Here is a 23,650-nt window from a genome sequence, read left to right on the forward strand (position 1 = left end):
ACATCGGTACTGGAGAGACAAAGGCGGCCAGCGTGGTAATCGGATACATCACCCCATTATGTGTTGTGCTGGCCTCAACAGGTGCTCGCTAATAGTAACTGCGTCAAAAGTGAAAGATGCTTTGTTTAAAAAAGCATTTGCACAAAGTGTATCGTTTTCAACATGAGTTTTCTCCGATAGTTTTTGGTGACTCATGCCTTCACTTGTGACTTCTTCAACAAGGCAATTAGCTGGCTCTTCACACACCTCGAGCATCTGCTCTGGTGAGCACCCAAATAAATAAACAAAACCTAGCCGAAGATATTTTCCGTCACCATGATGAGCTGCTGGATATTGACAATTGTCATCATTGCCACGAGTCATGAACTATTTGCTGCTGGATGAACGCCTCCCGAAGACATCGCCACCTTGCGTGCTGCGATGCTGCAAGGCTGCGCGAGCACCACCCGCGCTGCAGCCGATTATTTACCTCGGGCAAGCCTCGCCTCGTTGTTTCCGGAGAGTTCTGCTACATTTGGATGTTTGGCCATGTTCCGAAAGTGAGTGCTTGCCTTCGTGTGGGAGTAACCCAGAGCGGTCAAGAAAAGACGCTGAAGTCTCTGCACGGATGGATTAAAATAATCCATCGCGGTACCCGCCGTCTCCTGCCCCCCCCCCCCGCCCCCCCGAAAAGCCTCACCAGGCCGGACCCTGCCGAGTGGCGGGGGGCGACATGGTTGCCGGGTGGGAAGTGGCCTCAGCAGCCCTCAACGCGCGTGGCAACGGAGGCGTTCTCGCGATTTGGCGCAAGCCCACGTACGCACGCACGGCCGAGTAATTCAATTACCAAATGAGCATCTCGCTTGCGATTCATCCTTTCTCACCTTGCGTGTATTTTTCTGGCACGGAGAGTCACACCGTCAAAAGAGGGGGGGGGGGGGGGGGTGGGAGTAAAGCCCTCGAGTGGACAACGAGCGGGAGATGGGGAGGAGGGGGTGGCCGGGAGGGCGGAGGAGAGGATCGGCAGAACTCCGCGTGTCTGTGACGTTTAGGGTCGCCACCTCCGAGCTACAACAAGCGGGGACGTATCATGAGATGAAAAAAGAAAAAAAGACCTCAACATATCGCAAGAGGGGAGAATTATACGCTCATGCAATCTGGACACTTTTCTTTCTGGAAGCGATTTTCTATTTTAAACGTGCAGGTGTTTGCATCCATCATTTACGATGAAAATAAAAGTCCATCTGATTTCCTGCATTTGTTTATTCTGACTTCCTGGACCGTGTTCTGGTGATGTTTGATGTTTCTTCAAGTGAAACATCGCGTATACAATTGAGCCAAATTTCGTTGTGAGATTTGCTCTTCCACTGACCGGCGAGTGAGATTTAAAAATGATCATAATTGGCGCGTCGTTAAGCGCTCATGTACCGCCTGACAATTGCGTTTGTTTGGCAGGAACTTAGCGACACAAAACTCTGGTCAGTTCTGTACGTGGCCTAACCCATGAAATAAATTGTAAATGACATTTCTTGCATATTTAAAAAACAAAAGGTAAAAAAGATTTGAGCAAGAACGTAGCAGTTAGCGCTACGCTGCGCTATGAACCCGGCAGCCTGAGTTCGATTCCCGCTCACGGCCAACATAGGTGACAAATATCTGAATCGGTCCTGTGCCTGCCTAAGGTCGACTCAGCCTCAAAGTGCTGTTAGCGAGCACCTATGAAGGCCGGCACGGCACAAGAGGGGGTGGGTGGCCAACACCACGCCCGGCCGCCTTTGTATCCCCAGTGGTGATGTTTACACATCGCACCAGGTACTCATTTGAGGCTGAGTCAACCTAGGGGAGGCCCAGCACCGGTTCAAATAATCGTCACTGGCGATGGCCGTGAGCGGGAATCCAAACTGGGTCGCCAGGTTCGTAGCGCAGCGTGCTAACCGCTGCACCACCACTCCCCATAGACACACGCACACACACACAGGTGCTATGCCGTTGACCCCCCTCCCTCCCTCCCACCACCAAGACAGGATACGCGGTAGCGGTTGCACATCCAGGCACGGGGCACTGGCGGCGGCTCTGCCAGGGCTCAGCGCAAACACGGGCCATATGGCGTAGAGACGGGGCCAGGAAGACACGGCTCGGCGCTCCATCGTCCGCGGCAACCCACTATCCCGTCGCCATGGCAACCGCGCAGCCATGGTAACCAGCCGGCTCCCGATGCCCTGACTACACCGGGCACCATATGGCACCGATCCCCGTGCCCCCCGCTCGCTCGCGCGCCCACGGATTGGCGCCCATATCCACACGGCTCGCTCCGATGGCTAATTCACAATGTATCCGCTGACTTTATTATTCGAATCCCTGTCAAGCAAACTGCTGGGGACTGCTTTAAGCGCCAGATGGCCCAAAGCAGACACTTGATTAACACATTTTATGAATACATAGTACCGTCGATACATATTGCAAACGGATACTTGTATGCGTGTGGCGAGCGACTGGGCGGTGGGTACGCGCACGGTGTTATGAACCCAGCGACCCGAGTTTGTTTGATGGCCGTGCCTATCAGCAGTGGCAATATCTGTATCGGTCCCGGTACCCCACGTACCCCCCCTCCACCCCGTCAACAACCAGGACTAAGCAGCCGTGGTGAAGTATGGTCAAACGACCCCCATGACCAACGCACTGTGGGGAGGAGGCCTTCATCCAGCAGTGGATTTGCAAAGGGCTGTAATGTATCGCGACGAATAAAATAAACTTATTTGCATATTGACAGCACAATCCTTGCGTAATAGGTAGGCATTCTGTGGTTGGTTATTCAACGTACGGAGGTGATTTTCTCTTTATTGACGAGATCATCCCACGTGACGTTGAACACTGTTTCCCTTCCGCTCCGACCATGACTCCGTGCTGAAACGAATGGAGTTGCAATTCCATGCCATCTCCCACCTCTTCCAAGACTGTCCGACAAAGTGTGGATGAGTAGGCCAATTACTCCCTAGAGGCACTCGCTCTAGAACTCATTTGAAGTGGAGGCAATTCCACCAGCAGTGGCATGAGCAAGCAATTGCTGGGCTGTGCCTTCACCTTTTTACCTTGACAGACCATTCAAGACTTCCCGCACCTCCGATTAGCACGGTTGGCTATGTATGGTGAAAAAAAAAAAGTTGGTTCAAAATACATACAAGACTTGGCTTTATAATCTTTCATGGAGGGCTTGGTGCATCGAGGTGGTGTTCGTAAGAGAACGTCAAGAGACTTATTCTCTTGGGGGGGGGGGGGGGTGGAAAGGTTTTTGAATGATGACAAACCACTTTGGAAAAACATGAAGGTCAACAAATGACTTTTTAGGATGGATTGTTGCGTCACGAGACCGCGAGCCTGGCGACGGCTTGAAGACGTCTTTATCCGGCAGCGGATAAATCATGGCTGATAACGACGATGATGACGATCGTGACAATGCCTTATCATTCCGCACACGTCCACGTTGGAGACGCGCGTGGGATACACGTGCGGCAGTGAGGCCTACGCACGGGGCGTGTTTATTTGTGAAGCGACGGGCTGATTGACGGGCGCTTACGGGAATCCGCGGCTTTTATTTTGTACATATTCCTGCGGGCGGCAGGTGAAGCGCAACTCGTCTGCCATCCGGCTGCGGGCGGCGTTGCACAACGCAGCGGCGGCGGGGGCGGCAGGCGGCGCCCGCGTAGCCCGAGCCTGGCGCCGCGAGCCGCCGGACTCCGTCGCGTCCCACACACAGTAGCGTCACCGCGACGTGGAAACCCCGGCGTTCGTTTTCGTCGACGGAAAAATTATTCTACGGTGAAGTGTTTTTATTTCGGTCAGCCAGTGACTGCGAGTGGACCAAACACATCGGCCGTGACAATGACTACGACGGAGCCACCGAATACCAAAGCGTGACTGGCTATTTAGCCAGGCGGTGGTGGTGGCTACGGATGCGTGGAATGCAGCACTGTGGAGGACAAGGGTTTGTGGATCACACGAACGTCCTGAAACTCCCTTCCCGTGGATGTCGAAGAGGAGCCATACCCCCTGGCTCGCCCACAGGGCCCCTTCGTATGCATGAATTTTCCTCCCATATCTTCATATAAAGAGGATCGCAGAGTTTGGAAATGTTTTCTTCGCACCAGCTCACCACCTGGCTGCTGCCTTTCCCGTCTGCCTGCGGCTTTTCCTGGCTCCTGGGGAGTCGTCTTCACTCCTCGACTAAATAAAACAAAAAATTATTCCCCATGAACGCCGAACGGAACCAACATCGGTGGCACGGCTCGCCCTTTTCCTCCGGCGAAACGATCGCGTAGTTCCCCCCAAGAAGGAGGAGGGCCAACGTGACGCACACGAGCAGAAACGATCCGAAATAACGTTCGAGTGCGCGTCGCCTCCCTCAGGCGAGGCAGCCCGGCGCTCCTTCCTGCCCGCCGCGCTGACCCCCCCCCCCACCACCCCCGGCGCCGCCGCTGCGACGCTGCTCGCAATGCCGGACGCGGCCGTCGCTCGCGATGGCTGAGCTCAACGGAACGGATCGCCTGCCCGCTGCAGATAAGGATGGTGTCGTTTTTGTTGCTGCTGCTGCTGCTGCTGTCCCCGCAGTCACGCACTCGCGCTGCAGGCGCGTCTTCATTGCGGGGGGCGCGGACGTGACGTTCGTCGACGCATTCTGCTTTTCCCTCTTTTTGAGCCTGAAGAGAGGAACAAAGACCTATCGTCTGGAAAACACCTGCGACGGCTGGGCGTCTCTCTCTTATTGACAATTCACGCCCGGTTTCTCTCGATCGGTCTCTCGTGATAAATTTGATTCTCCCGCTTGGAAAATTCGAGCAGCAAATGCTCTTACGCTTGGCTTCTGCCTCGGTAACTTATTATCTTCTTCTTTGCTTCGTGTTGATTTTTTGATGGCGCTAACATTTTTGACTTGATGAAATTCTAAACAGGCTTAGTTTCTGCCACTTCACGTTCACATGTAACCTTCATCATTGTTCGATTGGATTTTACTCTTTTATTTATCTCTAACACAGGTCTCCGTTGAAATAGAAACTTGTATTCTCAAATGGGCTCTTGCCTGGTTGGTATAAAGGAAATGAAGTAATGAACCGGTGAGCTCTCGGATGCTCTGTACGTGACGTCAACTAACGAGACACCCATTTACAAGGGGGCCCTTTTATTTCAAATATCACGCTCACTGCTTTTGTCTCTCGCCTTCCGCTGCGAGATGAAAAACACTGATCGTTCCGCCGGTGAATTCTGAGACACACCATAATTGATGACGACCAATGCTACATCCCTGCACAATAGCGAACTTGTCTCTCAAATATCACAGTGACCGGAACGCAGCCCGGCGGTGCGGAATTTCACAGCCCGGTGCCCGAGGGCACCTCCAGCAGCAGCAGCAGCAGCAGAATAAGAAGAAGTGGCAGACGACAAAAAATAAATATCACCAACATTTTTTTTTCCGCCCGTCGCCCACCCACCCTTCGCGGCCGGCGTGCCGTGAATGCAGACGAGCCTCTCCGTTTCTCCGCCGGTGCACACCGCACATCTGTGCCGCCGCAGAAATACGCATTCGCCCTGCCACGAACACTCGTCCGTTTCTTTTCTTTTTTTACGGCTCAGGCGAGCCCCGTGAGCTGTTCATGGAATCCGAGCAGCGTGCGTCAGAACGTCTGCCACTCGTTTTCCCCTGCGTGGCTTTTTGAGGTTCCGGGCCGTCTGCCCAAGATCCCCTTTGTCTTCAGATGCGTCTGTCTCTCTCTTTCTTTTCCTTCTGTCTATCGATCGAACTTCATTTCTTGATTATCGGCGTGTCACGAACCGCGACTTGCCAAGATGATGTAAATCTTGGGCCCCTGCCGGAGGGACGCCGTGGATGCCAGGACGTGTGGGTCACACGCTCGTGGATTTTTTTCGAGGCAGGGGAAATAAGTTGCAGAGGCAAAATGCCGGTTGAGTGAAATGAACGAAGATTGCTATCACTGTCACTGACAGGTTTCTTTTTCTCCTTGTTTTTAACAGAGAAAAGCCTCAATGATCTCTCAGGATAATTTTCCTGGCTGTCCTCCTGCATTGCAATGGTCAGCCAATCCATTTTTTCAGAACAGTTTCATACGTGGCTAGACGTCAGTCAAGCGTGGAAGAAGAGGCCAAAATAAACTAAAAACTATACTAACATTCTTTTGAGCCAGGTAAAGCCCACTTAGCTATGTAGATCTTTTTCAGAAGTGACCTGCCACAAATAATAGCTCAACCAAGTGGCTTATCGTGTGGAAATGTATAGCAGCCAAGAAATATTCGTACTAATCTCAACAAATAATATTTATCTCAGATTTATGCTTCACACCTTCACCAACCTGCATTGACCAGAGTGGTGAAGTATGGTCAAATAAACCCTTCATCCAGCAGTGGATTGACAAAAGGGCTGTGGGTGTACACGTACATTCCCAAAGAGTCACAGTGCCTGCCACAAGTGGTGACACCTGTATCCCACCATAGCTGCCCCAGTCGATTGCCTGGCGGAGTTTCAATACTCTAAGCGGAGGCCCTTCCGCCAATAGTGGCGTGAGCGAGCAATTGCAGGGCTGCACCTTTACCCTTTACACGCGGGACACAACCAGAGTGCATGGAGAAAACCCATTCGTGCGAAGCGACAACGCTTCATTCGTACAGATAGGTCTGAAAACGACTTGCTGTACATCACAGCCCTGCAGACTGGATGTCTCATGCACAAGATGATCTCTGCGACCCACCAACTCTGACTCCTAAGCACCGTGTTACCATCATGCCCGGCTACACACGGGATGCGCTACCACCAGAACTGACATTGTAATCTACACCTAACACATCATTGTCCGAGTGACAACTATGGTGACTGAACTAATACCAGCGAAGGGCCTTACAGATATGGACAAAGACCGCTCGAAGAAATGTCAACAAACCCTCGTGATATTCAATTTCGGCTTCCTCTTTCGGAGCGTCATTGTTTTGAGAGTACGATTTTTACAAAGCGTAGGCGAGCTCACTTAAAAACGCCGCAGTCCAATTCCTTAATCCCACTCGGTGACTCATCTTCGCTGCCCAGCGCATCCATCGTGGACGCCGCGATGCATCCAATTTCCAAGACGTCGAGTATCCTGTTGGTCACGAGCCCCCCGCCATCCAGCCACGCTCGGGGAGCCGCCGCTGATGGCGTGAGCGTAAAGGGCAGAGTGTGTGTGCGTCACTTGTGTTCCACTCGCTTCTGCTGCTGCTGCGGTGTTTGCGTGCGCGTGCCTGTGCATGTGCGTGTGCCCGCGCGCGTCTGCCCAGCGCTGTTTGACTTGGCACCCAGCCATTCGTAACCTCCCCTTCCTCGGCGACGCCAGCCTCCCCCCCGCCAACAAACCCCAACCCTCCCTCCCTTCGCATCATCGTGATCCCGCTTGGGTTCAGCGAACCCTAACTAAAGCCACGTGAAGGCCAAGCAACAGCCAGCACGATTCGCCCCTCTGTCAAAACGGACGCAGGGCGAAATCCGCGCAGAGGTGGAGGAGTGGCGCGGGTGACCGCCGACGCCGTCGCTGACCGGATTCTGAGACGCGGCGCTCACTGAACGCGACGCCGTTGGCCGGAACGACGCGTCATCTGTTACGATCTCGGAGGCGCCGCGTTATTAAAGCGAGAAAAACAACTACGGCGATAGATAAGTGGAAAAAACAAATATGCAAGCGAGTCTAAAGACCTGCTTCGAAGGTCATTGATAAAAAAACACACCCGCGCGTGATCCGTCTTTCCGACAGCGCTGTCATCATAAACGCAGGCGGACCGTGGCGGTGTGTGTGTACGCGCGCGTGTGTGCACGCGTGTGCACGCATGCGCGTGCGTGCGCTGCTGTGTCTTTATGAGGCTCAATTACCGAGGTCGTCCAGGTGCACACGCACGTGTGCAAGCAACGGAGGCAGATCGGCAGAACGCAGACGGCAATAATGATGAACCAATTAGGGCTCTCCGATCCGACAAGGCGGACATCGTCCGTTCGTGGTTAGAATAGAGAAAGATGACGTACGTGTCAACTGATGTCGTGTCAACGTGTACGTCATCAGTTTTTATTCCGATTCCGTTCCACCACCCACACTCGGTTGCAGACATTCGGGAAACACGCGGCAGACCGCACCGGATGTTTGAACAGAGTTCGCCAAACGCCAGCCTTGTGTGGCACTCAATGCGATGGGTCGGAATGAATCAGCGTCTCCCAGCGACTGAGACGACTCGACCTTCCAATCAGCTGCTTTGTGCACGGCGAGTAATGCGACGGCCAACAGTGACATCCGTGTATTGCGAGTGTCCATCCGGAATTTGGTGCTTCACTGAAATTATAAATAGGACAGGAGGCCGTGGTGGCTCAGAAGTCAGAGCAATGAGCGGGATCTGCTGGGATCCTGGGCTCTCATGCGAGATTCAGCCACCGTAGTGAGTTCATGGTCTGAGCCCGGTCAACAATAAGGGGCACAACAAACCCGTCGCATTAAGATATGGTCCTGAGAGGTGAATTCAAGCTCTGAGAATAAAAAAATATATCAGGTTTGAAAATGGTGTCAACTACTGGATTCTCATGACTTGATGCCTCCAGAATTTTAAGTCAAAGTACATGGAAGTATCTTACTGCTCAAACAACTGCTGTTGGCATCGCTCTTCTCTGCTGACTGGCCTGAGTCATTGGTGGAAACTCCATATTCCTATGGCAGGGGCTTGTCTCTTCACGTTAAGATTACGGTTGGCTTCCTACAAGGGGAGTACTCAACCATCGACTCGAGAGGAGAGATGGGCTGAGTTAATGTCAGACAGGGATTTAACTATCGTCCGAATGTTAATGTCAATGCTTTGACAACAGCACTATCTGCTCCTACTTTATAATAAAAGTAATCATAAAAAAACAACAAACAGAGTCAAAGTTTTAAGCAGCGAGCTGCTTTTGAGCCTGCAGGGTCCGAAAAAACACCCGTGCGACAGAAAAAATAACAATCCAGACACGTGACGTTGTCGGCTCGTAAATCCTTCAGCGTCACGCCTCGCGGCACTCCGGCCACAGCGGACGGGGGGGGGGAGGAGAGATGAAAGCGAGAGACGCAGAGGGGGGGCGGCAGCGGGGGGGGGGGCTGGGTCCACCCCTAAAAAACACGGTGCTGCGGGCCACCCTGTATTACGGGTGACCGCGGCGCTGAGACGCGGCAACGCGAGCCGGAGCCGCCCCGCCGTGCCGGGCCCGCTCCTCCCCTGGAGCCCTCTTTGCAAGTCTCAGCGTGTTTTTCTTTTTGTTTCTCAGCGACATCAAAGTTGGTCATTAATACAAAAAAACCACCCCATTCTCTCCTATCAGACAATGCTCTCCACGGATCTGACAAACGATCTCGAAAAAAATTCAACGCCTACTATAAATTACCTTTTTGGAGCTTACCAATCGGGGGGCGGGGGGGGGGAAGAGGACGCGTCCGCCAAATTCTGGGGCTCCGTCAACAGCGAGAGCGTTTATTTAACCTCCGTTTAGCCGCGGAAAGAGGCTGCAAGATGCTGGGGCTGCGTGTGAGCGATTGGGTATTGGGGAGAGTGGGGGTGTTGTTACGATTTACACCTCACGATTTCAATTTAAAAAATACCGTCAGCCTGGATCTGGAAAGCTAAGCAGCGTAAAACCTGGTTGGTGGTTGCACGGGAGACTGCCTGGGAATACCAGGTGTTATAGGCTGGGGGCTGCAAAGTTCCAAGGAGCTCTATCTATGTGGTTTCCTCCAGCATGCCAAACACTGGCCCTCCCGGGACCCAACGTGCCCACGAGCTAGGTGACGTGGACCAAGATCGTGTTCGTCGCCGATACCGCCGCCGCCGCCACCGCGTGCGACCTCGACGTTCGAACGGCTTTGGCCTCGATCGCCCCGCTCAGGCCAGGACCGCTCGTTGCCACGGAGCTGTGGTCGGCGTTGGCCACGTTATTCCTTCACTCATCCATTCCTCTAATCCTGTCTGGGAGGGTGTGGGGGTCGCGGTGAGGCCTGGTGGATAAGGACTTGGGATGCAGAAGTGGATAAGAGAAAACCCCAGTCTCAAATTTGAAGAAACAATTTTTTTGTATAAAATCCACGTTGGTTTAGTCAAAGTCAAATATTTACAGCACCGTAATTTTCAACTTGATTAGGTGATATATATATGGGTGAGTGTACACAAAAAAACCGACATTATGTACATATGATTGTTTTAATAACATATCGGTGCTTTCAAAGGATCCTGACAGTCACGGCCACCCATGTGGAAGCCTCGGGTCAGGCGTACGGGGATGAGAGGCGACTGGAGCAGCACTCCCTTGGCGCAACAACAATCGTCCGCTGTGTTTTTGGTATTGTGATTTATTTCCCCAAGTCTTCAAAAAATATCTTTAAAAAAATGTTTTTAGTCCGCTCCATTTTATTATGAATCCACGCAAAGCCCAAACCTCTCCAAAAATGTAAGCACTTATTGATAGTGGGATGTAATGCTCTGCCAAGATGCCACATCTAAAAGCCAGCATGCACGATTGTTATTTAAAGAATCATCTGCTGAGGTTCAGCTCACTTTCTCTGCCAGGCAGCGCAAAGGAACATCCCATGTGGCATGTGTGTGTGTGTGGGGCACGCTCCGAACCCTTTGTCAAACTGCTCGTATGCACACTGAACCAGTTGTGAAAGGACTTTCATGTACAACGGTGAGCAAAACTTAATGGGTATAAAAATATTAATGTCACCGTGTACTCTAAGCTTCAGTAAGCCACGAGCTCTCAATAAGCACGCATGGGGAGGGGAGGGGGCACGGTGAAGGGAAAAGTGTCCAGAGATACGCACGAGAGATTTGAAAGCCTTCAATCCCCGCCTCGTCAAAACGGCGACACTCACGCGCGTGCCGACAAAACCGTGGCAGAGAAACCCCCAGCATCGCGACAGATGGCATGCGGGCGTGCAAAAAAGAAGTGAGCCCCAGCGTTGGAACGTCACACGATGTGCGGCAGAGAGAGAGAGAGAGAAAATAAGAGTAATTCCAGACTCACGATTTGTGATCCGCCACATTTGGTGGCTGGCTTGCTGCCGTGTCGTGTCGCTCTGTGGACACAATTGAAAAAATAAAAAAACGTTCGTGACGGCACCTTGGAGGTGGAAGCCATGACGCGTCCATTACGATTCTCTATCGAGTGTGAGGCGATTAACGCTATTAGTGGCAAGGGTAGAAAATCAAGGACAAGGGCAAAAGGTCACCACCACCAATTCCAATGACATCACCACACCTCGTGTGGGAAGCAACAGCGATAATGTTGCATAAAATACCCGGCCGCCCACAATTATATACATGTATTTGTTGATATATTTTTTTTTTACAATCTGTTAGCAAAGTAACTCTTTACTGTAAAATATGCACATTGCGAAAGCAGTAACTGGGGTGGGCTGATGTAAATTATATCCTCGCATGCGTGAGGACCTGGGGGGTGCGGGGGAGGGGGGTAAGGCGTGGGGTGGGAGGGGGGTGTGTGAACAAAAAAATATTGCGACGTGAAGAAACTTACTCTGTCCACCGTAACCCGAGTTGATGTGAGCGTCCTGCAGGAGCAGCGGGAAAGAAAGCAATTAGCGACCGCAATGTATTTGTTTCGATGTGTCACGTGACCCACGGCCGGCTCGTGCCAGCTAAAATCAGTCAAACCCTTAACTGGATTTGACAAAATTGCTGCCCCCCCCCCACCTACCCCCGTTTGAAGTTGTTGTGTAAACAACGCGGCGGTAAACTCTGAATAGGGACGTGGCACCACCTGCTTAGCGAAATTAAAACCTTGCAGGAACGCGACCCCGCGGCTCCGCTGCGGACGTCTACGGGAGGGGTTGGGGCGCGCCGCCCACGTTCGTAACGCGCCGGTGCCACGAGGCGTGGAGGGGGGTGGGAAGGAAGCGGGGGTCATCCTCACGACTCTGTGGATGGACCTTGGCAGTTGTTTAAACGTAAATTTGGGTGGTGAGCAATGAAGATGTGAACCAGCGGGGTGTAATATGCAAATGGTGGCCTTTCACACTGAATCAACAGGATGAGAACTCAGAATATTTAAGCTTTCCCTGCGGTTCTCGTAGCCAAGAGACATTTTTTTTCACAGCCTCTGCCGAGCTTTGGGCAGGGTATCGCAATGCAGCAAACGTGTAGAAATTTATCCCGGCGTCTCCTGGCACAGAGCCCCCCCCCCTCCTCCGCCGCACACAGGAAACTTAACAAACGACGCGAAAAAATATACGTGCGGAAATGTTCGCGAAGATACCGACGGAAGAGAAATAAACCTCTCGGGGCGACGCACATTCATCACCGCCACCGCCGCCACAAAACCCTGGCGAAGAACTCGAGACGCCGCGGCCACAGACCCCCTGCGACGGTCAAAACCCACCCGCCGAGCCTCACGACCGTAGAGCCCCCCGGGCAAGGCCACGCCAGCCCGGTGACCCTCGCGCAAATATCACGGAGCGGGTGAACGCGAGCGCAGCGGCCGCCACGGCCGCCGCCGATGGCGCCGCGGCGCAGAGCTGGGAAAACCGCCCGGCGAGGCCGCGCCAGTTTGGCACCGCATCAACTTGGCTCCCGCAGAGACACTGTACTTGAATGAGACTGACCTTGGCGGGAGGAGGAGGGATGTGGGTGAAGGGAAGCTTGGAGGGCTCCGTCTGCCCGGGGGTGTGGATGGCGGTCAGAGGGGGAGGCCACGAGTGGGTCATCTCCTGCACGCGCACAGCAGCAACACAAAACGGGGTGCGGGGGGGGGGGAATAAGAAACCGTCGTCGCGTCTCGTTCGCTTTGGCCACGGCGTCGGTTGAACGGATCCTTACGTCTTTCGCTCGCGCCGCATAACATAATGTAACGCGCCAACGGAGGTGGCGTTACGTTCACGGGGGGGTGGCACGTGGACGCACCGCACGGCGTAACAACTGGTGGTGCACCAACGCATCGACGTTAATCTATCGGTATCGATTTGACGCGTGCGGAACGATCGATGGTTTTATATTCACGTGCGTTGTACGCAAATGGTGTCACGTGACCCCTGTAGCCACTCGTGCACTTATATCGCAACCCTTATCATTCCAAAGCTAGTAACAGCATCGTCCACCTTCACCAACAGAAATTCCAATTGTCGGTGCAGTCAAATAACTCAATCCGGATGCACAAATCCGCAAAGGTCTACTCATGTACCTACCATTTCATAACATACTTCTCACCCGCACCCACTTCCACCTACACCCCGATCTCTCCGCTGGCTCCCAATCCAGTACCGAATCAATGTCAAGCCGGCACTCCTGCACTCGCCGTCTTCAAGACCTCTCATCTCCCCACCATGCGTTCTCTACTTTGGCATCCGAGGCTTTCTGTCGAAGGCCTCAGTCAACCTTGGCACGGCGGTCAGGTCGCGCGTTCTCACCATCGTCTGGGACTCCGCGGCCAATGACTCACCGCCTCTCTCCGCAAAAGCAAACAACGCCCACTGTTTCTGTGCAGCGTCCTGAGATGCCGGTCGCATTGAGACGCCGCCACGTAAACCCGCGCAGGACTGCATTGTAGTCTGTCGCGTCTCATCACGCTCATCGGGCGGTACGAGCGAACGACCGAGCCTCGGTTAGCAACCCGCTCTTGAGCCCGTGAGCCGAGCGTAGCCACACGCGCACAACCTCCCGTGCCTCCCTCGGGGGTCTTCACTCGGACTTCTCCGTCATGTCCGTGGAGCTTGTGAGTGCCAATTCATGCCCTGTCTCATTTTATTGCAGCAGCAGCGGAGCACTCTGTGCCTTATTTGTGGCCACTTACAAGTAATACAATATCTCCTCTCCGACTCTATTGTGGCATTTGTTTTTTAAATCACTGTTTATTTCTGAGCTGTAATGACTGCGGATTTTGAGCTGCGGGGTTTTCTCTCTCTCTCTCTCTGCGCCAGTATACGGCAGCACACAGATTGACTGACAAGCAGCTGGATAAACAACTGGTCTTCGGGGGAAACGTGAAAATGTGTAACGGGTCCCGTGAATCGGGGACTAAGGGGGTGGCGGGTTCACGATTCTCGGGCAAAATGAAACTGCCGAGCACGGGCCAAGCGTTGTGAACGTCGCTGCAAGCGCTACAACGGGGTGAAGGTGTGCACGCGCGCGTATCTGCAACGTCTTCAAATGCTTGCTCATGCTACTGCTGGAGGAGGCGCCTCCACTAGAGAGAGTTCGAGAGAGCCACAGCTATCGAGCATGAGGTCTCCTTCATCAGCCACGTTGGCCACTTTGTTGAGCTATCATTTGCGAAGGCCAGGTCACGCTTGAAAGATAAGTTAATGTCCTCAGTATGGCTGTACCTGGCAAGATTAAAAAAAAGTGATTTATTTACCTTTCCTATGATTTGCACTCCAATCGTGTTTTTGTGTTGTTTGTTGTTGTAACGTTCTGACCCGCCCCTACTGGAGATCTGCGACAAAGAGCTTCACAGCTCATCGGATTGCTCCTCCAGCAATAACTCAATGTCATGATTGTGAGGTGGCAGTACCCGCACGTGACCCCCACCGGTTGTTTTCGCTGCAAGTACGCTGGAGACATCCGCACCCGGAGCAGAGCGACGGTGCCTGCGCTGCATCGGAACGCGGTCCTCTCCAAAGTGAGTTTGCAGCAAACAATAGACGGAGCGCGTCCGCCGCTAAACAACGGAGGAGCGGTCGCAGCCCCCCCACCCCCCCACCCCCCCACCTCGGCAGTCGTCGCGGACAAACAAAGGGCCCCGTGCACCCGCCAAGTCAAATCCCCCTTCGTCTTCCTGGTGGCTCAGGAGCGGCGACGGCGGCGCTCATTGAAGGGTCTCTCGCTCGCGAGCGCCAGGGCGTGGAATTCTTTCTGCTGCTAAATGTCGCACGGTCTTCATCCGCCGCGGCGGCGGCGTCGCGCGAGACGGGGAGGGAACAAACCTCAGCTCCCGCCGCGACGCGAATTTTTAACACGTTCTTCTCGCCCAACCCCCCCCCCTCACTCACTGCCGTCCGCACCGCACGCCACCCCCCACTGCTCTGACGGAACAGCGGTTTCCCGGTGATTGGTGTTGATTTGCGACGAGGCGCTCTGTTCTCTGTGTCACGGTCGGGCTGGGACGGCGACCTGCTGCGGTTTTTATTGTGGAACTGAACCGCGCCGTGCATGCATGCCGTTGGTGGGGGTTATTTGACCATATTTTACCTGCCGCTGCGGTCAGTGCATTGAGCGTAAATCTGGGAGCGTAGAAGTAGAGCACAACTATTATTTTCTGCACTGACTCCTGCCGACTGCCCCGCACCCGCCTACGACAACCGGGGGTGCACGGTGGCCGCCCATCCAAGCACTATCCAGCCTCAAACCTGCTTAGCTGCTGAGTTCTGGCACATTTAGAGTGATTAGCTTGTTCAAACTGTACTCATGGCCTTGTAAGAAGGAATTATTTGTAAATCTCACACCGCAGTTTGTCAGAGAATTATTTCCCTAAAAATCCTTCAAGTGGCATTTTTTGTCATTTGGACCGTAAGAGAGGCTCTTTGCTGACACTTCTGCTACAAAACAGTCAAACGGCACTTACACGAGAATCATTCATTCTCATTGCTGGATTTTTGCCAAATCAGTGAACCACCACATTTTTATTAAATGTTATTTTTGTGTGCATTTATCAGTAACTGAGCTGATACCGTGAACTCATTACACTTGAGATATTGGTTTTATAACGAGGTGGCCACAACAGATTAAAACCCAGGACTTTAATGGTGTGCTGTCTCAACGCTTTTGACCTTTGAGCAACTCGGCCACCTCTGGAATTCTACGAAGAGTTCCGTCTGCGGGAAACGGCTGCCAATTTCTCACAAAGCGCTACTCATTCTACCGACTCCAGACGAACAATGGGTGGATTCGATCGGAGACCCGAGCTCACGACCACCTCGCTCCGAGTCAACCACCGTGACCTAGGCGCACCACCCAGTCAAGAGCTTTGACCGTTGTCACCGATGTCCGTCTACGCTGCCATCGTGCGGCGTTCCCCCGGCGCAAGAGTCGCAATGACGTCAGGTTGGGCACGTTCAATGTTCGACGTTTGTGTTTTTTGTTGTTGTTGTTGTTGTTGATAAGTCCAGAATCAGTGTTCTCGATTGTAAGCTAAATATGAGCTAAATATAAACATGTTAACACCCCTGTCGCTGCCAAGCCGACACCCCTCCCACTCTGCCTGCGAAAGAAAGCGGTGACGGCGGCGCCGGCAGGGATTTCACGTGAGGCAGAACGGGCTGACAATTGCGGCACTTCATTAGCAAATGCTCAATTAGTGCGACGAAACTCGCGAGATCAAAGCAAGGCAATGATACGAACTGATAAGACGTCCACAAAAAATAATCATATTACCGTCCTAGAAAATCATTAGACTCTGCTTCATTTTCAATCACAGCTGCGTGGAGAGAAAATGAGAATTTATCGCCGGATCAAAATTAATGTTCTGATAATTAAATATTACTCCGGGTACAAGGCAACTGATTTGTAACACGTAATCGGTGATTAGCGGAAGACGTTCGTGATGCAATTAATTAATGAATGCTCACTGCGGCAAGCCAGCGAGTGCACGTGTTAGCCCAGGCTCAAACGTGACCGTTTATAATCGTCTGCCCGATCCTAAACTGCTTCACGGGCCCTGCACCCACACGCGCGGGGCGTGCCCGCGACAAACGATTCTTCTGCCACATCTGGGCTGTGTATTGATTTTAACTTTAAAAAATCCCCTAAAATGTTCAACAAAACATTTTAAAACAACACCAAGAACCGATGTTATAGTTTTGTAAATATTCACGTAAATAAACATGGCACATTGCGACGGTTTACAAATCAGGCGATGCCTCCACTACCTAGAAATAAAACATCGGCTTAAGCCATGCAGGTAGATTGTAAATAGGCAACATTTATTTTTCGTTTTAGCGAGAGGGCACCCCGATGAAGCTAATTTCACGGCGATTTGCTCATCAGCTTGAGCGGTAAGAATCTCGAGCCGTGGGGGTGTGGGGGTGGGTGAGCCAGGAGAGGCGAGGGGACCGTGGGCGGCGGCGGCGGTGGTGGGGGGGGGTGCAGAGAGAGGCGAGGAAAGGGATGTCGGGGAGGGGGGACCCTGGGCGCAATCTGCATAGGGCGAGTTAACGAAGCCAGGGCAGGCGTGCGGCAAGTCTTGATTGGGTCACTGGGGAGAACGGCAGTGCTAAAGGTGGGGAAGGGGGCGGGGGAGAGGGGCGGGTGCGCGTGGTGGAAAGGAGACCTGTGGGCCCGGTTGGGGAGGCGAGCGAACAGGGGGCATGCGCCTAATTTTAGCCGCTCTGCACGCGGGGGGCCCGCGCCTCTCCGGGGACGTTCTCGTCCATCGTTAGCTCAATTTCCGTGACCCTCCACCGCACCCCCCCCCCCCCCCACAGCTCTATCACCGGAGCACGATCAACTGGGAGCGCCCTTCTAAGTGGACGGCCGCCAATTCGCCCTTTCTCCATCGTGAGTGACCGGACAATCGACAGCACTCCGGTGGGGAACGTGAAATCCTCGCGACGGAATTGGCGGGCGATTGATCAGGGCCCCAATAGAGGGCCGTGGTGGAGCCCAAGGAACGGCATGCTCCCCCGGCAAAAGGAGGCCCAATTTACCCTCATCATCCGCTAATTGCCAAGCACCGCTCATCCATAACAATAACAATATACGCCGGATTAATAACGTGACTAACGGCAGCCTGGGACCATTTGGGCGGGCCACGCCGACAATCCAGAGGGCGGCTTTTAGGCAAGCGGAGGAGCTAAATTCACAGCCGCATCTCGAGGAAGCCTTAAATTCCTAATCTTAACCAATCCCTTGCTGCTCGCCCCCACCACAACCACCCAGTGCCCCCCACACCCCCCCCCCCCCCACAGCTCTCAGCTGTCGGTGATTACAGTCGTTAAAAATTAATAGGCCCACGTGAAGAGAGAGGCAGCGCGTTTGGTTTAATGAGCAGGACTGCCCCGAGTTGCGCTAGGCCGTAAGCGCTTCATTCCTCCCACACGTCACGGGGACTCGGCCGCTGCGTGGGACGGAGCCTTGACCCCCACGCCGCTTTCCACGGTGAAAAAAAAAAAACAACGGTAATCAAAGAAAATCTTATTTTCTGCAAGTATGATGGATTGACTTGTTTTTATTTTTTTCCATTTTGTGCCGCGAATCAACATGACGCGTGCATGGGGTTTCAACGCAAGGCGACCGACCGCTTGCCTTTGTTTTATTGTTTTGTAAAAAAAAAACGGCGTTTTCATTTTCTAAGAATGCAGTCAATTCCTAAAGAAAAGACACCACAGCCCGCGGTCAATTCCCGCCGCTCAAATGAGCATCGAGGCAATTCCACGCGCCCATGGCGGGGGAGAGTCTGCCCATAGGGCAACCCCGCTCTTGACTTGCCCACGAAGCGATTCTCGTTTTATGAATCCCAGAGGGATGATGGGCCGAGTCAACCCCCAAGCAGGATTTGAACTCCCAACATTCAGATTGCGAGCCACTCGCTCCACCGCTGGCCAGAAATACACCAGAGGGCATCGTTTACTTTCAGACGTAACTAGGCGAAAAATATTACTCGTTAAAGAGACGTGGCATCTCCTTCGTGCAAACGGAGGCAAAACAATTTTCGACGGTTTCTTTTTTGATGGAGAAGCAACCAAACGGGCAGAACACGCTGTCGGTATTTTTTTTCCCGTTAAATATCAGTGGAAAGTACCTTCCCACCGAAACACGACTAGTGGCCAGTGGTGGATACTGGAGGGGGGGGTCGTTGGTGCCAACTCACCCTCAGGATTTCCTCCACGCAGCTCGTCTCGCTGGAGACGGAAACCTGGACGATCGGGAATGGGAAGGAGGCACGGAAAGGGAGAGAAAATATATACAGAGAAAGGTTAGAAGGGAGACGTTAAATAAAAGTCCAAATATTTTTCATGCTTCCCGAGTGTCAAACCCCAGTTGGGGGCGATTCTTAGTCTAACGCGGACATTTCCACACCACTCTTTGATTTCATTTCGTGATTTAGTGTAAACATTTTTTACAGGCACAAGAGCTGGAGAAGGTCGTTTTGTTTTAAAACGGCGTGACAACAGAATCTGCCATCGCCCAATGACGCAGTCCGTCGCGCTAAGACGTGTGGTTATCGAGCACCGATTGAGTAGCGCCAGGGTGTAGGATGACGGGGGTGGTGTGGCCAGCACCATGCCACAACTGTCTTTGTCTCACCGGCACTGGTGATCGCACTCTGCGCAAGGTGTACGGAACGTGCAATGGATGGCGCGTCGATTAAATGCAAAAATCGGTTCTAATGTTCACGGCACGTGCAGAAATTGAATCGCGCGTCGTGTTAATTGGTTATTTAAAACCAGGTATTCAGGGGAAGCTTAGAACCATTTCAGATATTGGCTACTGAAGTCATCTATGGTCAGGGAATCGAACTTTGATCCTCGGTATCAAAGCGCGGAAAGCTAACCGCTACGCCATTGCTCTCCATTGCTCCAGAACCACAAAAACCCACTCACCCACACTCACGCACACTCACGCACACTCACGCACACTCACGCACACTCACGCACACTCACGCACACTCACGCACACTCACGCACACTCACGCACACTCACGCACACTCACGCGTGTGCAGGGTTCTTGTTGTTATTGCCGCTAGTTAATCCCATCACGGTAACAGGCAAAGCAAAACCCCCCTGGAAGGGAACCCCTGGGACACGCCCGTGTGCATCTTTGCGCGAGCGAGGTGCACGCACGCACACACACGCGCCCGCCTGCATGCGCGTGTGCGCGTGTGTGTGCCCGCATGTGCATGTGTGCATTCATGTGTGTGTGCGCGCGCAGCCATGTGTATGTGCGTGTGTGTGTGTGCGTGCGTGCGAGTGAGCTCCGTGCCGACCGCAACAGAGCAGCGATTAACCCGGCTGATGGAGCGACACCAGGAAGCACAGGGAACAACAGAGTTTCTTCTACCTTGATCGTCATTAATCATCATTTGCAGGAGGCGGTGGCCGCAGAGACAACACAATTGCGCTCAGCTTGGTGTAAGAGTCCCCTTCAACCTCCCCCCCCCCCCAACAGCCTTTCACTGGCGGTTCCCCGGCTCCGTGATTCACCGCACAGCGCCACGCTTGCCACATTGATCACGTTGCTCGAAGCAATGCTCGCATTAAAATTTAAACACGATGAAACAAAACAAAAAAAATCAAGCAAACAAACCTGACGATAATTTATATGGGGGGGCGGGGGGGGGGGATAAATTGGTGAATGGCGCGGTGGTCGATTCTGCGTTCCGCTTCAGAGTCGGGTGACGGGCTGCCGTGCGCAGGGCGCTCAGCACCTCTCATCGCAAATCCGCGGCCTTCGTCCTAAAACCCATTTAATGGAAACAACAACCGCTGCTCTCCTACCACCACCATTGCCACTGCCACCACCAGTCACCATAGCAACCACCACAAACACCACCACAACCACCATCGCCGACACCGCTACCACCACCATCATCACCGCCACTTACAACCACCGTTCACCGGCATCGTCACAAACCACCACCTCCACCACCATCGCATACGGCGGAAGTGTTCTAGTGCAGTTAAATAAGAAAAAATGTCCCGTGGCCCTAATGAGCGAAAGGCCTAGGCAACCGGTGAGCATTCCACATAACTATGGACAATCAATGCAGACGTCCCTATAAAGTGGTGCTTGAGTTTAGCTTTTGCCGCGAATGAACAATGGAAAGATCGGATCCATTCAAAACGCCGGACATTTTCTCCACGGTTCAATTGTCAGTCCAGGCTCAGTGGCCAAACAAGAGCGTTTTTGCAACATTGGATGATAAATTGTCGTCTTGGCTATACCGACCTCCCTGTCCCTACCGTCACAGATGGAGCTCGTCTTATTGCGTCTGTAGATACCGTTCGCTATTGGCAAGTTTGCTTCGTGGGAAGTCGCTCACTCTCCTTTGATGCCCCCACGATCTGGAACTCCCTTCCCCCAGCCATCCGTGCTGTTGACTCCCCGCCCCTGTCCAAGTCCAGGTTCAAGACCTTCAGGTTGTATTGTTCTGTTTGTGTGATGACTGCCTCTCTCTCTGCACTTCGTGTTGTAACAAGGTCTCATTTAGACACTGCTATGTAAATCCGCATTGCATTGTACTATTTGGGATTTGTGACTCAGGTGCTTATAATAGCAAGAAAAATATAGATTTTTTTTTATTGTAGATGTAGTAGGAGGGCTCTTGTCTACAGTTTCAGGCAACCCAACAGCATTCGTTTTACACGCCCGGCACTGCTGATGAGACCCAGGGAACTCAAAACCGGTCCAAAACTTTCCACTAAAAGGAATGCTGCTGGGAAAAACATTGATCCAGAATGCCTGCACGCTGATGGATAAAACTGTTATTACATTTTAATGGTTAGAGAGAGCCTTGTTTGTTATTTTAGTATCCTAACTCCGCCACCACGGTGACTAATATGTTCTGTCCAGGCGAGGCTTGCAAAGCGTAAAGAGAAAATAATGCCGTGCTGTTCGTATGAGCACACTTGTGCTGGGAAGTTTATTCTTTATTATTTTTCAGCGCAACGACACTTAACATTGTACACCGATCCTAATGTGTGATTAGTACACACAGATGGGCATTTAGCAGAACATTCGGTAGATGTGGCAATCTATAAGCTCACTCTCAACATGTTATAATTGTGGTAATACGCATCTCATGCGTGTGATGTAACAGCGAGTCCATGTTGCGTGTGTGTGGGGAGTGTAGCAGTTGGCATGTGGTGCTACAAACTCGGCGACCCAAGTTCCATTCCCCACTCACGGCCAACATCAGTGCCTATTATCTGAACCGTTCCTGGGCCTCCACTAGGTCGACTCGGCCTCAAATGAGTACCTGGTGTGGTGTGTAAACATCTCCACTAGGAAGACAAAGGCGATGGAGCGTGGTGTTGGCCACCCACCCCTCATGCACTGACCTTCATAGGGGGCTCGCTAACAGCACTTGCCCCAACAGTCTATAAAAGGCTACACGGAGGATCTTTGTGCATATATGGGTGAGTGTGCAACCTCGTGCTATGTAGCCGGGCGTGGCATTGGCCACCCACCCCCTCGTGTACAATGGATTGTAGAACCTAACCGTTGAATTCAGTGAAAATAAGTTATTTTTAAATATATATATAATTGCGAGTTTTTTGTGTGTGTGCGGTCACTGGTGACAGGGCTGTACCCATCAACTCGCTCCACTTGATCGCCCAGTTTAATCACAGGTGGTGGCTGACACCCAGATCTGAGCCCGATGGCGAAACGTAGCACATCCCAGAGGTGACGGCTCTCCTCCGTGTCTCTGACACCCCATTAGCCCCCTGAGCCAGCCGCGTCACCTCCCCGTATATACAAGAGCTCCGACCACATCTACAAGATTTAAGGGCTCTCGTCCGCAGCTTAGTATTCAATTCTCTATCGCTTTAAGTCATCCTGGAGGAGATTACGATCGTGCAAAGTCAGAGTACGCAAACAGCAAACCAATCAGCGGGACACACGGCCGCCGCATTAACTCATAGTTGCTCAATTTGCTTTTCTCCGCCGGCCGTGTGTGTCGTGAGCACGTGTGTGCGTGTGTGCGTGAGCACGTGTGTGTGCGTGTGTCGTGAACACGTGAGCGCGTGTGTCGTGAGCACGTGTGTGCGTGTGTCGTGAACACGTGTGTGCGTGTGGCGTGAGCACACGTGTGTGGTGCGTGGTGAGCGGTAGTGTAGCGGTCAGCGCGCTAACCCGGCGGCCCGAGTTCGATTCCCACTCACGGTCAACACCAGTGCCGATTACCTGAACCGGTCCTGGGCCTCTCTTAGGTCGACTCGGTCTCAACCGAGTACCTGGTGCGGTGTGTAAACATCGCCACTGGGGAGACAAAGGCGGCCGGGCGTGGTGCTGTACACCCACCCCTTCGTGTGCCTTGCTCGCTAACAGCACTTGTCCCGACAGTCTGTTAAGGCTATACGGGGTATCTTTGCCTTTCTGGTGGCACGGGCGTTACAAAGCGACGGGCGCGCAACGCTGTCCCGGGAGTGGGCCGCTCTGCGGAGTCGGCCACGGACGGCACCGTGGCGCTGGGGCAAGGAGGGACATTTTGACGCGGGGGGGAGGGGAGTTTGACGAAACGGCAGAGCGAACTCACTGACGTACGGGCGCTCCACGACTTCAATGCAGCCGCCCCTCGTGACGTACCGTGGTGCCGCAGCAGCTGGATACGAGCACACCTTGCAACAACAAGCGCGATGTGCCGGTAGAGGCGACACGTGCTTATGTCGCACTGGTTTGGGGGGCGCGAGGCATACCGGCAACTACTGATACAAGCACACTCTTGATATTAGCACACACGGACTTGCGTCCAAGAGGTGTGCTTTCATCCAGATTCTACCGTGCATCACTATTTTCTCTCAATTCGCAAAAACAAAAACACAAAGGCACGCAGTGATGGATCAGCTCATCGTCAATTGAATTTGATTCTCGCGTTCCTCGTGAAACATGCGCAGAATTGCGACGCTGGGAAATTGATCATTCACGGCCGTTGAAAATGACTTGCCAAGTCACTTTGCGACGACTCGAGCG

The 23,650-nt window shown here is 52.8% G+C and overlaps 1 protein-coding gene across 1 annotated transcript in view; it reads right to left on the minus strand.

The window, feature by feature from the left end:
• Window positions 1–23,650, minus strand: part of AFF3 (ALF transcription elongation factor 3) — a 148,245-nt gene that overhangs the window by 43,524 nt on the left and 81,071 nt on the right. The window contains exons 5-8 of the mRNA XM_078601281.1: window positions 18,827–18,871; window positions 12,630–12,734; window positions 11,546–11,579; window positions 11,036–11,087 (exon numbers count right to left, since the gene is read on the minus strand). Coding sequence (XP_078457407.1) covers window positions 11,036–11,087; window positions 11,546–11,579; window positions 12,630–12,734; window positions 18,827–18,871 — 236 coding nt within the window. The remainder of the gene's footprint in view (window positions 1–11,035; window positions 11,088–11,545; window positions 11,580–12,629; window positions 12,735–18,826; window positions 18,872–23,650) is intronic.

The sequence above is a fragment of the Lampetra planeri genome, chromosome 15, assembly GCF_965212315.1.
Source record: "Lampetra planeri chromosome 15, kcLamPlan1.2.h2, whole genome shotgun sequence".
In the NCBI taxonomy this organism is placed as follows: domain Eukaryota; kingdom Metazoa; phylum Chordata; class Hyperoartia; order Petromyzontiformes; family Petromyzontidae; genus Lampetra; species Lampetra planeri.